The 14,176-nt window shown below is 47.1% G+C and overlaps 1 protein-coding gene across 1 annotated transcript; it reads left to right on the top strand.

Annotated features, from left to right (window-relative positions):
* Positions 1-1,999: 1,999 nt before the first annotated feature.
* ADCK2 (aarF domain containing kinase 2) lies at positions 2,000-12,896 on the top strand. Its single transcript, XM_014937530.1, has 8 exons — positions 2,000-2,927; positions 3,665-3,811; positions 5,109-5,237; positions 5,855-5,950; positions 8,569-8,820; positions 10,265-10,393; positions 10,983-11,036; positions 12,311-12,896. The coding sequence occupies exons 1-8, from the start codon at positions 2,010-2,012 to the stop codon at positions 12,452-12,454; spliced, it is 1,869 nt and encodes a 622-aa protein (XP_014793016.1). The 5' UTR covers positions 2,000-2,009; the 3' UTR covers positions 12,455-12,896.
* The last annotated feature ends 1,280 nt before the right edge of the window (positions 12,897-14,176 follow it).

Below are 14,176 nucleotides of genomic sequence, written 5' to 3'. Positions count from 1 at the left end.
TGGTCAGACCTGAGCCACCCATTACAGCGAGGGAGGGATCTGGATCGGAAAGGGGATTAACTCTTCCGATGGGTATTTGGTTCCCAGGGGACATTTAAAAATCTCAGAAAGGTATGTTCTCCTCCGAGTTGAAATCCGCAGTTAGTAATGTACACTCAAAGCTGGGAAACAACCAAACTCCCAGTGTGAAAGGCCACAGCTGCCAACCCAAAGCCTCCTGGCACAAGCCCGTGAGCAGCCGTGATGGCAACACAACTCACAGCATCACCTTTGAGGTAGCTGTCCCCTGAAACACATTCTTTTGATGGGTTGTGGTCACATACACAAAAGCTCCTGAAATGGAGAGATGGATGATGTTCTCCTCAGCTGCATCCTCGGCAGCGGGTTCACTGGCTTCAATTTATAAAAGGCACGTGTCCTTTGCAAAGGAAAGGAGCAATCCTCTGTAGCCATTAAATTACTAATTAACACATTGCTGGTTGACTTGGGAATAAGCAGGAGACCCAGCACAGCCATCAGAGCAGAAAGCCCAAGGTTCAGAGAGAGCCTGGAAGATGAAACAACTCAGTATCTCTACTGAAACACCAACACCGCCTCAGAAGGACTGTAATTTTAATTTCTTTTACCAGCTGTCATGTGCCCTCAGATACTTCTATTGCTCAAAGCATTGACTGTTTCATTAATACCCTGCTAAGGAAATCACTAATAATCACAACTCTTCAACAGCCAGAGTCAGGCTACCACTAGAAAGCCTGGGCTTTTGCTTAAAAACAAAACCAGCACCACCAGCTTCTCTCACGTTGTGGAAACAGAGAAGGGGCAGCTGTCCCTGCGATGGCTGAAGTACCCCCCGCATGTGTCAACCCCTCACGTTTCACCTGTAGCTCCACTCCCCACACCGCTCCAAACCAAGGTGGGCTCAGAACCAAGCCGGCAAGAGCCCACCTCAATTGTCAAAATGGATGGAACACCAAGGATGGAACCCAAGCATGGGTCCCTTCCTTCTTGTCACTGGGCACCCACAGGACCACGCCAGGTCCTGCACTTCGGTCACAACAACCCCAGGCAGCGCTACAGGCTGGGGGCAGAGTGGCTGGAGAGCTGCTGGGCAGAAAAGGACCTGGGGGTGTTGGTCGACTGTCGGCTGAACATGAGCCAGCAGTGTGCCCAGGTGGCCAAGAAAGCCAACAGCATCCTGGCCTGTATCAGGAACAGTGTGGTGAGTAGGGCCTGAGAGGTGATTGTCCCCCTGTACTCGGCACTGGTGAGGCCTCACCTTGAGTACTGTGTCCAGCTTTGGGCCCCCTACCATAAAAAAGACATTGAGGTGCTGGAGCGGGTCCAGAGAAGGGCGACAAAGCTGGTGAGGGGTCTGGAGAGTAAGTCTTATGAGGAGAGGCTGAGGGACCTGGGGTTATTCAGCCTGGAGAAGAGGAGGCTGAGGGGAGACCTTATTGCTCTCTACAACTACCTGAAAGGAGGGTGTAGAGAGATGGGGGTCGGTCTCTTTTCTCGCTGCCCAGGGAGGTGGTTGAGGCACCATCCCTGGAGGTGTTCAAAAGACGGGTTGATGAAGGGCTGGGAGGTATGGTTTAGTGATGATGCTCCTTGTTTGTTGTGTGGGTGTCTATTTTTGTCAGTTAGGTTGATGGTTGGACAAGATGATCTTTAAGGTCCCTTCCAACCTAGAAGATTTTGTGATTCTGTACCCAGTGACAGGAGGGAAGGCGCCTCTCCTCCTCCTCCTCCGACATAGCCCAAACCTGAGGGGACGCCCCTCCTCAGGAGGCTGCCACTCTGCCAAGCAGGTTGCCACTCTGCTTCCCCTCACAGCACCCAGGTGCCATCTTTGAGGCGCAGGGAACCACCTCACCTTCCTTGGGGACTCCCGCTCCTGCCCCTTTAAGGGGGGGCCCGCCATAGCCCGCCGGCGCTGATTGGTTGGTTCCGCCCGCCTCCCCCCCCTCCCCGGGCGGCCGTTAGAGGCCGTTACCGGCGGCGGGCGTGCGATGGTAGCGGGTGGCGCTGTGCGGCTGTTGCCGCTCCCGCGTCCCCTCCTCGGGCGGGCCGCCGGGGCCAGGGGGGTGCCGGCGGGTTGGGCGGCCGCGGGGCGCGGCGGGCTGCGTGCCGGACGCTGGGTCGCGGTGGCCTTGGCGGTGCCCGCTGGGAGCGGTTGGAAGGAGAGGCCGGGACAGCGGGGGCCGGTGTGGGTAGGGGAACGCGGCTTGGAGCGGCCGCCCCGGGGGCTGCTGCGGCGTTTGGGTCTGGTGATCCGGTTGGGTCTGCGGGCCTGCGGGTTGTTGCTGCGTTTCGGTCCCCTGCTGCTGCTCTACCCGCTGAGCCGGCTATGGCCCGGCCTGGACGCCTTGTGGCTGCGGCTGCTGCGGAGGGCGGCCGAGGCTGCCGGCCCTACCTGCGTCAAGCTGGGCCAGTGGGCCAGCACCCGGAGGGACCTGTTCTCTGAGGCCTTCTGTGATGAGTTTTCCAAGCTGCACGTTGAGGTGAGCCCGCACCCGTGGGGCCACACGGACGAGCTCCTGAGGAAGGCCTTCGGTGAGGACTGGACAAGCATCCTCAAGTTCCAAAGCCAGGAGCCGGTTGGCTCGGGCTGCGTTGCCCAGGTGTATAAAGCCTACGCTGACCTCACGGCTATCGCTGGCACCGAGGCCAAGGAGCTAGCGAGACGCTCGGAGTTACAGTCCGCTTTTGAAGCATGGGAAGTGTCAGGCTTTAGAGGCCTCCTCAGGTGGCTGAGGAAGAGGAAGAGCAAGGAGATGTGGGATGAGAGGAGCAGGGAGGAGCTGAGCCCAGCGGACTGCTCCCGGGGAAGTCCTGTGAGTGGAACACCCCTTATGGAGCAGATGGCCAAACCGCTCCTGAATGCAAATCCTTCACCAGCCAGACATCTCACGCCTGTAGCCATTAAAGTAAGTCATGCAGCTGGCCAGTAGGTGTATGAACATGGAGGGTGCTGGACAAGGCCAACCAGATTTTGATTCCCAAAGAGATGAGTAGCTGGTGTGGCCAGGTAGAGCAAGAGAAGTGATGCTCAACCTCCCTCAGTGTCTTTTCTCAGGGCTTTGGTTCCAGCTGGCTGCAGTCCAGACTTGTGGTGGTCGCAGCTCTTCCCACCCCAGAGAGCCTGAGTACACTTAACTGCCTGTGGCACCTTTGATGTGGCATGTGGATACCCAGAAACGCCTGCAAAGGCCTACTTTCTGTTTAAATAATGAACATCAAGCTTGGTTTCACCTTCCAGAAAATAAAATTCCTTCTCTCCCCAAGTGAAGAAATCTGGAATGGATAAGTTCTTTCCAGCAAAGTTTATTTAAAGAAATCTTACATTTGAGCTGTTCCAAATACCAGTCAGTACTGCATGGCACAAAGTGGGTGGGAGTGCAAAAGCAATGGAAAATGGCACTGGCTGAGACCGTAGGCTCCAGCACAGATCTATTCCATTTCAAGATTATAATGTATTTCTTTACAGCTTATTCCATGGCAAAATGTGAATTATTCTGTGGACTAGCTGGGGAAGCCTTGATGGCTCCCAGTTTTACAGGCTGGGTTCTGTCTATTTGGACTACATCACTTTAATTGATTGAAATGGACCATCCTTTTTACAACGTCTGGAGAGCTGATCTTGCCACCGCTCATTCTTGCACAGGTTCTGCACCCTGGGCTAGTCCACCAAGTCCAGATGGATCTGTTTCTCATGAAGATGGGTAGCCACATCATTGGACTTCTCCCTGGATTCAAGTGGCTCAGTTTGACAGAGATTGTGGAGGAGTTTGAGAAGCTTATGATTCAGCAGGTGCGTGGCATGCCATGCTCCCCGTGTACTGAAACAAAACTGCCCTTTGTTTTGCTACTGGCTGGCTCTAACTGTTCATACCGCTGCTTTTTACAGGGTTAGATGAAGGCTTACTTGTTCTTTATTCTAATCAGTCACATAATGTACTGTAGGAAAGCTTATATGCTCACAGAGTAAAAAAGCAAAGCGATGAAAAAATTTAACAATGTAGATATTTATTAGATTTAAAATCTCTTCTAGACTTTGAGTAGGTTTTCTAGTGAACAGCTAGCTAGCCGTAGTTGCAGTCCTTTTTGCAGCATTGTGAAAGATGACCACTGGTGAGAGACCTCTCCTTAGAAAAAAAATCTCTCCGAACAAGTCTTCAGGCATGTGTTTTTTCTCTTTAATCCTACACATATGTTTGCAATCTGTACTCGCTGGTCATGTTTGTTAGCACTGAGGTATATATTTTGGCATAACTAATATATTTCATGTAAGTTAATAACACATTCTATATTGTATTAAGATCAGACTCATAGTATTGGTGAAGTTAAGCTTTGCAAATAGATCTGAAAACATGTCCTGATTCACTAATGTCTTCTAAAGACACAGCTCTGAGATGTCCTTACTACCAAACTTAGAAATGTAAGGCTTTGGGTGGTTGTGCTAAAGACTGAGCATAAGGAGAGCATCTGATAGGCTTGTTGCAATTTCATTTCTCTTTGAAGAACAAGAAGTTTTCCTGGGATATTTCCCATTGCTCGATGAGGGACATGATGCAAGGTTATCCTGCCTCCATGGGCAGCACAGTGGGCAGGAGAGATACCCCTGTGTCAAGGCACTGGATCACTGAAGAGCTAGGGTCAGAACTTTGCATGGTGGATTATTTTGTACATGTTACATTAAGTTTCTTCCTGCTATGGCTGCCGGTCTGCAAAGTGAGGCTGGGGCTGCAGTTCTTCTACCCTGTCTGCCTGCCGTGCTATTTGGACAGTAAGCTTTGCTTCAGCATCTGTCTTACCCTTGAAAATAATACAGTCCTGATCTTTGGGACACGTACTTATAGTAAGAGTCAGCCATATTTTGAACGTGCTGGGTTGTGAACCACCCATTGCCTAGACTGTTCTTCTACTCTTCCATCAGGAAAGCGACAAGCATATAAGAAACACCACCATTTTGTTTTCATTTTGGCTTTCTGACTAGTTTTGTTAGTATAGAGTATTGTACCATACATTCACGTCCTCTTACAGGATCCTGAAGATCTAATTCTAACTGAGTCTAATTTCCAACATGCTTTTTCTATTTCTCCCTTGAGATTGACTTACGCTACGAAGCCAGAAATCTGGAACGCTTCCGACAAAATTTCCTAGATGTCGATTTTGTAAAGTTTCCAACTCCCCTTCGGCCTTTGGTAACGACAGATGTTCTAGTGGAAACATTTGAGGTAAGAATTGCAGGGTCTGGGAGTGATGGTAGCAGTGAGAAGACCCTTAAGAGAACATGCCAAGGAGGTGGTTTTTTTTGAGGAGTGACCAGAGGCAGGAAGATGCTTTTCTCTTATTTAAAGAGATCGGTGTCCTTCCTCAGTGTCTCTTCCACTCTTCTTGTTTGTAAGCAGTGCACCCAGAAGACAGGTGGCAGGCAACTCCATATAGAAACGAACACTTGGCCTGAAACCAAGCAGACCAGCAGTGTGTCCAACCACCATGTGCTTGCCTGTGCTTTGCAAACCAACACCACACTTCAGCTCTCCTCTGTGTTGGGTCAAAGCAAGGAGCTCAGCAATCGTGATGCTTTCTGATGCCTCACTTCCCGCGTGGATGTTTGAGTTGCAGACCAAAGCTACTCTCAGCCTTATTTTTTATGCATGTGATCCTGGCAAGAGTATTTCTGCCAGAGGCTATATCACACCGTCTTTCCAAAGGAAAAATCCTTGTTTCTCTTACGTTCTCCATCACATTAGATACAGTCTCTACTGAGCAGGTTCTTTCTAGGGTATTATTATTGCCTTCCCTGAGCTCTTAGTACCTGTGTTTGACTCCAGCTCTGTCTTTATTTCAGGAGAGTGAGCCTATTTCGCACTACCTGCGTGCAGAGATCGCTACAGAGCTGAGGCAGAGACTTGCAAAGATGGGCATGGACATGCTGCTAAAAATGGTAGGCACTTGGCTGAGGCTGGAAGTGAAGGTGGTTTTCCTGCAGAAGCTATTCAGTTGGGGTAATAAGACAACATGGCTAAAGACAGAACCTGTTTGCTTCCCATGTCTCCTACCCTTCTCCCCATGGACTCAAAGAAGGCATTCCCCATGTGCCTTTTGGAAGCAGCTTGTGGATCCCAGGTATCTGCGATAACCCAGGACTTGGGCTGCTAGGCCACTGTGCAGCTCCTCAGCTGGCAGAGAGAGGGTCTCTACTTCACATGCAATGTAACACAAGGCCTGAGTAAAGCCTGGCTAGATACACCACTGCTGTAGGCTCTGACATGGACCCTCTCCCACTGCAGAAGGGTGATTTGTTTACACAAAGGAGGGTCCTCCCATGCAAATTGATCAGTGCATTGCTTCAGAAACCTACTAATCCATTTAGTGAATATTCACATATTGCCCAAGTGCTATAAAGTGCAATGTAATTAGCAAATATCATGCCCTCTGCAGAGACTGTGGATGTGACTCACAGGGAATGCAGCCAGCTAGTTTCTTCATTTATTGGCCCCTCCTCCACAATTGCCTTTTTTTAAGGAAGAATTAAATACATAGTAAAGAAAACAAACCTGGCCAGATTCAGCTTATTATTCAGCTTCTGGCCATCTAGTTCTTCTGTGGTTGCAACAATCACAAAGTATCTGGAAAGGAGTGTTGAGAGGTGACACAATTGGCTTGTAAAGAGCCATGAGAATGAGCAGGGAAGAGTTGCAAAAGAACCTCATGGTACTGAGTGCGTGGGAGGTGAAATTGAGCTGATAACTGCAACATCACGTTAGGGCGGTGGCAAGGGCTGCAGTTCTGACTCCGTGTAATATGACAGACTCTGAAATAGCTTTTACCACTCAGAAAAGCAATGGTGGAACTATAGTAGTTTTATGCTAACATTGGATTCAATGGTTAGGAGCAAAGCAAAAAGCCCAAATTTTAGGGCTAGAAATGAATTAAAGAGTAGAAAAGAATTAAAGAGCAAAGAAACAACATTATGGCTGTAAGTAAAACCAGTACCTGTTACCTGAGTACTCTGTGCCGTTCTAGTCCCTCGATGTCTAAGACCCTCCATTTCAAGGGCTGTAACAGAACTAGCAGAGGTGCAAAGGAAGGTAGCCAGGATGATGATTACTGGTGTGGAATAACTTCCATACCAGAATGGTGAAATAATTTGGACTCTTAACTCTGGAAAGCAGAGAAATGAATAGCTTATGACAGAGTTATATGCAGTCATGAGTGCATGAGAGTGAATATGGATCTACTGTGTTTGGTTTCTCAAAAGCCAACATAAAAATGTTGGGTATTTTTTTTCAAGCAAAGCCTAAAATTTTTTTTTTTTTTTTTTTTGTTCATAGAGCTCTAATTTTTTTATGTGGCAATCGCACAAATTCGTAGGAGAAATGTATGAAATACAAAGTAACCTCCTTGGGGCAGGAAGTCCTGCAGTCCCAGGTGGCCAGAAGGTTTAGTGGGGAAGTACTGTCCAGGGCTTGCCCTCTTGCTGGTCCGTTCTGTTGTTAACTATTAATAGAGGCAGAGAAGTGCTACATACACTTGTTTCCTCTTCTCTTGTTTTCCTTGCTTTTCAATATAGTTATAATGTGGGTTGATGACCCAGACTAGATAAACCTAACCCATTCACTATAACCCATGGTACTGAATGGCAAATGGCCTATTCTTCACAGAATCTTCATGGTTGGAAGGGCCCTTTGAGATCATGGAGTCCAAATATACACACACAAAAAAAACCCCAACAAAACAAACACACCACCAACACACCACCAAACACAAAACACCCAACCCAACAATCTTGGGCACTAGAGCATGCTCTGAAGTGCCATGTCTACACGTTTCTTAAATACCTCCAGGGATGGTGACTCCACCACCTCCCTGGGCAGGCCGTTCCAGTGCCTGACCACCCTCTAGTAAAGTAATTCTTACTAATATTTAATCTAAACCTCCCCTGCTGCAACTTTAGACCATTTCCTCTGGTCCTGTCATTATTCCCTTGGGAGAAGAGGCCAACGCCCACCTCTCTGTAACCTCCTTTCAGGTTGTAGAGGGCAATGAGGTCTCCCCTCAGCCTCTTCTTCTCCTAACTAAACATGTCATTATTCCCTTGGGAGAAGAGGCCAACGCCCACCTCTCTGTAACCTCCTTTCAGGTTGTAGAGGGCAATGAGGTCTCCCCTCAGCCTCTTCTTCTCCTAACTAAACATACCTAGTTCCCTCAGCCTCTCCTCATATGACTTGTTCTTACTGCATTGCTCCTTGGCAGGGCCCACCAGTGCACCCCCAGTTTAGGGTTAATTTCCAGAGAGTACTACTGTTCCCTGCGGGACTTCTGGCTGTCTTAAATGAACTCTATGAAACACGGGATTGCTTCACACAGCTCTGCTGACTCCCCTAGAGCGTGTAGCAGCTGGTCCCCAACAGAAGCTATTGGCTGTGTTGCTGCCTAGGGTGATGCACATTAGTAATGACAGCAAACAGACCAGAAACAAACCTCTGCTGTTTGCCTCGGGGTTTTGGTGTCGGCAGATTTGGTTAGAACGAGCTGCTCTAAGACTTGCGTGTCCTCTAGGTCTTTGTTGACAACTTCGTCCATGCTGACCTACACCCTGGGAACATCCTGGTTCAAGGCACGGCCCACGTCAGCACCAGCTGCAAGGAGCAGACAGCCATCGTGGACCTGTGTGACACGCTGGTGGTGGAAGTGCAGCCACCCCTCAGGAGGCTCTGCCTGGTGCTGCTGGACGCCGGGATCGTGGCAGAGCTGCAGAGCGCCGACATGCAGAACTTCAGGGCCGTTTTCACAGCTGTGGTCCAGGGGCAGGTGAGGCCTCTGTCATGGGGAGGTAAGGGTGGGGAAGGGAGACAGTTGAAGAGTCTGATGGCCAAAGTGATCGTTTTTTCTCTATTTCCCCTTACAACCCTCCCTAACTGGGGAGAGAAGCTGTGCCAGACACAGGGATAAGATGTTCAGCTACAGCAAGGAGGCTGCCCGAGTGAGTGGCCCAGCAAACAGAAGGTGTTCAATGGGAAGCAGTGGCACTCCCTGGTTAGGAGTGCTTCTGATGCAATTTAGGACTGCCTGGGAGCCCCTTGCATTTGAGACTGTTGCAGAATCTGCCAGGTTTTACTAGAGAAGAGAAGAGAATGTATTAACATCTTGGTCTTCCACACGTGTCCCCTTCTGCAGCCTTGCTGCTGGAAAGCCCATATGCCATCCTCTATTTTGCTGCTGTGTCAGCGTCTGCAGAGAAGAGGAAGCAGAACGGGTTGGGGTGGGTCTGGCCTCTGCCAGGTTCCTCTGCATAAGGGGAACTACTTTATCTTCCTTCCCACTTACTTAAAATACACTCTCAGATGGACTGAAGAATCCAGTGCTGATGTCTTCTGTTCATTTTGAGAACAAGCATCTGTGCTCATACTTGCATGTTGCTGTTTCTCAGCTGTGGGTTGGATGGCTCACCTCCTGAGCGTATCTCAGGAGGGACACATTTTAACTTGGTTAGTTTAATCTGCCGAAGCATACTGAGAAGTCAGTGCTAAAGTTTGTATTCAGGCACCCATCCTGTGCTGCCAAACTTACTTCTCAGCTACCAAGCAAGAAGTGCAAACATTTGATTGCAAGTCCTTCATGGCTCAGGCTGGGTGAAGATCATCACCATGATCTACAGGTGAAAAAACTTCTACAGCAAGTCTCGTTGCCAAACCTGGGGCCTCTGTGTCTGTGCACTGCTGTCAGACACGTCTTCCAAGAAAAGCTGTAAAGCCTTTCACAAGTGACGCTTGGGTATGGCTCCCCCTGCAATTCTCACCAAGTATTTTGTAGCGAAGAATCAGCTTTCTCTTCCCCTGCAGTTTGCAAATGGAAGGTTGGATTTAGCCCTTAAGAGAGGTTAATGTACGTCCTTCCTACATGCCAGTCCTGTGGGTTTTATTTTTCCCCCTGAAACTTCTCCTGACTGTCTGAGAGATGTCTTTGTTGTGCTCTACCCTACAAGGCTTGCAAGAAAAATAAGCAGGGTTTTGCCAGATACCAGCTAAGACTTTTGGACCAGTTCTGCTCTTCCTGCACCTGCTTCTGTTGATATGTTGGGTCTCCATTACTGGAACAGACAGGAAAGCATGGCCCTGGGAGTTCTCCATGCAGCATGCCTCCTCCAGGGAGGAGGAGCAGCAGAGGCCTTCCAGGGACAACGATGCACAGCTCCCTGTAGGCCTGCTGCCACCGGTGATCAAGTTCTGATTCTCCTCTTCAACTTGTTTCACAGGGGGAGAGAGTGGCAGAACTGATCCTTCATCACGCCCGTGCTAACCAGTGCCAGGACATCGAGCGATTCAAAGCTGAGATGGCGGAACTTGTGACCAAGGTCCGGGGGAACACCATTGCCCTAGGAAAGGCAAGTGCTCAAACAATGTCCCACCCCCAATTGCCTGTAATTCAGTGTAACCTGGCTTTCAGAATGATCCATGTGGAAAGGCCAGCTCTGGTCTCATCCATGCCACCAGCCAGTACTGGGCACAGTCTCTCAGGTGCAGCAAAAGTCCATAAAATCCTTTCACATTTCCTTCCAATTAAGAAACCACAGGTTCGGTTGTGGGGCTTTTTTGGGAGTTTCTTGTTGTGAGGAGTTGCTGAACCTGATGTTACAACTTGCATCCTGTTAGCTAAGGCCAGCCTGGCACTTCAGAGGGCGTAGTATGGTGCTATTGAGCAAATTAGTGCATGTTGTTACTGCTGCGAGGTCAGTTCTCAGTCTTCCTGGGCTGGCAGGTAAGCAGAACCATGGGTCACAGCTGAACTCCTTATCCTGGATGGGGCTGGGGGAACCATACCTTGATGTTGGCTGTTTTCAGCCCAATAATCTTGTCCCACCCCCAGAACCAAGCGCTAATAAATGCTGAGAAGAATTCTGCCTGTCGCTCACACAGCTCAGTCTTCTTGACCACAGTTTTTTTGATCAGTTGTTAACTTCTTTTGTATTCCAGCTTCAGGTGGCAAATCTCCTCTCGAATGTCTTTAAACTATTGATGACCCATAAGGTGAGGTCCTGTCACTGTCTGCCTTCAATAGCTGGAAGGTCATTTGGGGAGGGAGAACTATGGGGAGCATGGAGGGCTGACAAGGAGGGGGACACTGACTTCTGAAACGAGCTGCTAGGAGGGGGACTGCAGGAATGTACCCAGGTGCTGCAGGCATACTGTTTCTCAGGCCTTGATGCACACCCTACTAAGACTAATTTCTGGTTTTTTGAGTTTTGTCTTAATACTCCATTTAATGGTTCATATTCTTTACTAAAAGGAATTTTTATTTATTTACTAAAAGGAATGTTACTGTAACACATAGTTTTTTCTCTATCTTTTTTTTTTATAATCCCTTAGAAGCAGAAAATGAAATCTGCATTCCCCTTGTGTCTCATTGCATGCTTTTGTCCCTGGACCTCCTTCTTGATATATGGCTATGTAACAGCACTAGGCCACTTTACTGGTTTGTTGGAGGCCTCAAAAATGAGGAACTGCTCACAGAACAGAGATTCCTTCTTATAACTGATAGTATTTTGGGGGACAACTTTCCACTGCTGCAAACAACTTTGGAAATCAGCAGATCTGTGGTGGCCTGAGCCACAGGAGATGAGAAGGTTGTCAGCCACAGGGCTGCCCAGCCTGCAAAAGGTCCCCCTAAACATCCCTTAGTTAGAGGTTTTTGTCATTAAGTCTCATTAAAGTGGCTTCTAATAATATGAAATGTAATTTAGGCCTTTATAAAGCAAGTTCTCCCAACTCCATGAATTCTTAATGCCCTGGTATGCCTTGAAACAGTCCTCATGCCTGGCTGGGAACTGGGGAGTAGTTTGTTCACATGCAGAACAGGGAATCGTTTCCTCTGCGATCTGTGGGGGTCTTTTGTGGCCATTCAGAAGGCAACTTACACAAGTGCATGTGTTCAAGGACATTGGATATTACTGCAGCTTAAAACAACACTAGCAATGGTGAGCATTCCTAAGCTCCTGCTATTCCAATATGGAAGAAAAAAAAAAAAACAAATAAATTCCATTCCCCATCTTAGAACTCAAAAACAAACTCCTGGGTTCCCTTAGGGCACTTACCGTATTTCTGTTGCCTCATTGCTGGGTCTGGCTGCTAGATTTCAGTGTGTTCTGAAAGTCAAGTGATGGAGTTGCAGTATAGTTTCAGATGTGTGTATGCTCTCCCCAGCTTCTTCCCTTCCCTCTCAGCTTAGCTAGAGCTGGTACCTCCGTGGAATGGGCTCAAAAAAAAAAGGTCCACTGAGTTGATTCAGTCACTTGTCATTCCAGGTGAAGCTCGAGAGCAATTTTGCTTCCATCATCTTTGCCATCATGGTTCTGGAAGGTCTTGGTCGTTCACTGGACCCCGAACTGGACATCCTAGAGGCAGCTAAACCACTGCTCATTAAAACTGCAGCTTCTGTCCTTGAATAGACTCTTATGGCTGCTGCCCTCTCGCTGTGCAGGGTTCCCCATGCCATCTGCAAGCTGACAAAGAAGCTGAAGGTGGGAAGTCACATGTATCTCAGGGAGGTTCCATGCAGTGGTTACTCTCCATGAATGTTGCCTTCAGTCATTTCAGCCAAGCACCAGGCATGGGATGATTAGGAGGTTTGTTCCAGAAACCAGGAAGACTTTGCACAGTTGGAGAATTCTGACTCATTACACTGTTCTAAGAGCTAATGTGCTCTGGCAGGTTTTAAACTGACCTATCATGTAGTTTAGGTGCACAAGAGATCACTGCAGCCTGATGAGAAAAACTGTCCTACTTGTCTAAAAGTCTTTTAAAAGATGTTCATTGATCAAGTCTGTTTTTAAATCTATCAGGGTAAATATTTAAAGTTAATTTACTGACTTACTTGTCACTGTGGTATGAGAAATGGATGAGAAAAACTGTCCTACTTGTCTAAAAGTCTTTTAAAAGATGTTCACTGATCAAGTCTGTTTTGAAATATATCAGGGTAAATATTTAAAGTTAATTTACTGACTTACCTGTCACTGTGGTATGTTCTAACACCACTTGAGCAACTAATTCAGGCTGAAAAAAGCCAATAAATCTTCTTGTCTTTTGTACTTTTAACTTCTGCTTTTATTGCAGAAGCATCCCAAGATCCTGCGTGGAATGGTCTGTTCTTAGTCGTTTTGGGTGATAAAAACAGACGAGTCCATCTGATTTTTCAAACTTCCATGCTCTAGCACAATACTACACGAGTTTGGATTATAAACAGCAAAAGAAAATACTTGCCTAGGCAGAAAAGCTACATCCATAATAAAAACAACTTTTGGGAATATTTGTACTTGTTTTATGTTTGGGGTTTTTTTGAACCTTAAAAAAACTAATCTTTTTTTTTCTCTGTGTGTTTCGTTCCTACCATCTATTCTCACTCTAGTGAACTCAAAACCTTAACTAATATGCAAATGCTTGGGGTTTGTTTCCAGTAGTTTGTAAAACAAGGAGTCCAAGCATTTTCCTAATGGATGGAAAATATATTGCAAATGTTTAAAATTAAATAAAGCCAGCAAAAGCTCTAGATCATGCATGGCTTTTACCATCAGTTATTTTAATAGTAGTAGTAAAATTATTTTATGGCTGTTTTTAAGTAGTGAGAAAAACAGTCTATGAATATTTGGAAATACTGTAATATTAAATATATTCCCAGATATACTGTATGTGAAATGGCAGCAGCACAGGGTGTCTGCAGTGGTCTGGTTTCGAATGGTTAAGCAATGAAGAGAAAGTACATAAGCAGACAATCTGCTGTTTTATGGTGATTATAAAATAATGATTAATGATACATAAATGAAGTCTGAAAAATAACTTTAGATTCCACTTAATATATTTCATGTACTTTCATTTAATCATTATGTATTCAATTTCCAAATGCTTAAGGATGAAAGCAGCAGTAAAGTTTAACATATTTTAAGTTTTAGGCTTGTTCCTGCAAGTCTAGTTAGACTTGAAGTCATAACTAGCTACATTGTTGTCTTAACTAGCACATGATTTTGCACAAAAGAGACCTCAAAAAAGAAGAAAGGCAAGCAACCCCCAAACTTTACATCAAAGAAAACCTCCACGTGCTGCCAGCACCCGTTTTCACTCAGTGGTGCGGTGCCCCCTCCCATTTCCACCCAGCTGGGGGGTTAGAGATGCCAGGC

Source organism: Calidris pugnax, unplaced genomic scaffold (genome assembly GCF_001431845.1).
Source record: "Calidris pugnax isolate Ruff unplaced genomic scaffold, ASM143184v1 scaffold1, whole genome shotgun sequence".
Taxonomy (NCBI): domain Eukaryota; kingdom Metazoa; phylum Chordata; class Aves; order Charadriiformes; family Scolopacidae; genus Calidris; species Calidris pugnax.
The sequence above is the reverse complement of the archived record's forward strand: the minus strand, read 5'-3'. Positions and strand labels throughout refer to the sequence as shown.

What these genes read in the sequence shown, in the direction of transcription:
- ADCK2 (XM_014937530.1), top strand. Translation starts at nt 2,010, where the DNA reads ATGGTAGCGGGTGGCGCTGTGCGGCTGTTGCCGCTCCCGCGTCCCCTC. An exon ending in AGAAGCTTATGATTCAGCAG is followed by an intron (nt 3,812 to 5,108) that starts GTGCGTGGCATG and finishes TTCTCCCTTGAG; the next exon opens with ATTGACTTACGCTACGAAGC. An exon ending in TTCTAGTGGAAACATTTGAG is followed by an intron (nt 5,238 to 5,854) that starts GTAAGAATTGCA and finishes TCTTTATTTCAG; the next exon opens with GAGAGTGAGCCTATTTCGCA.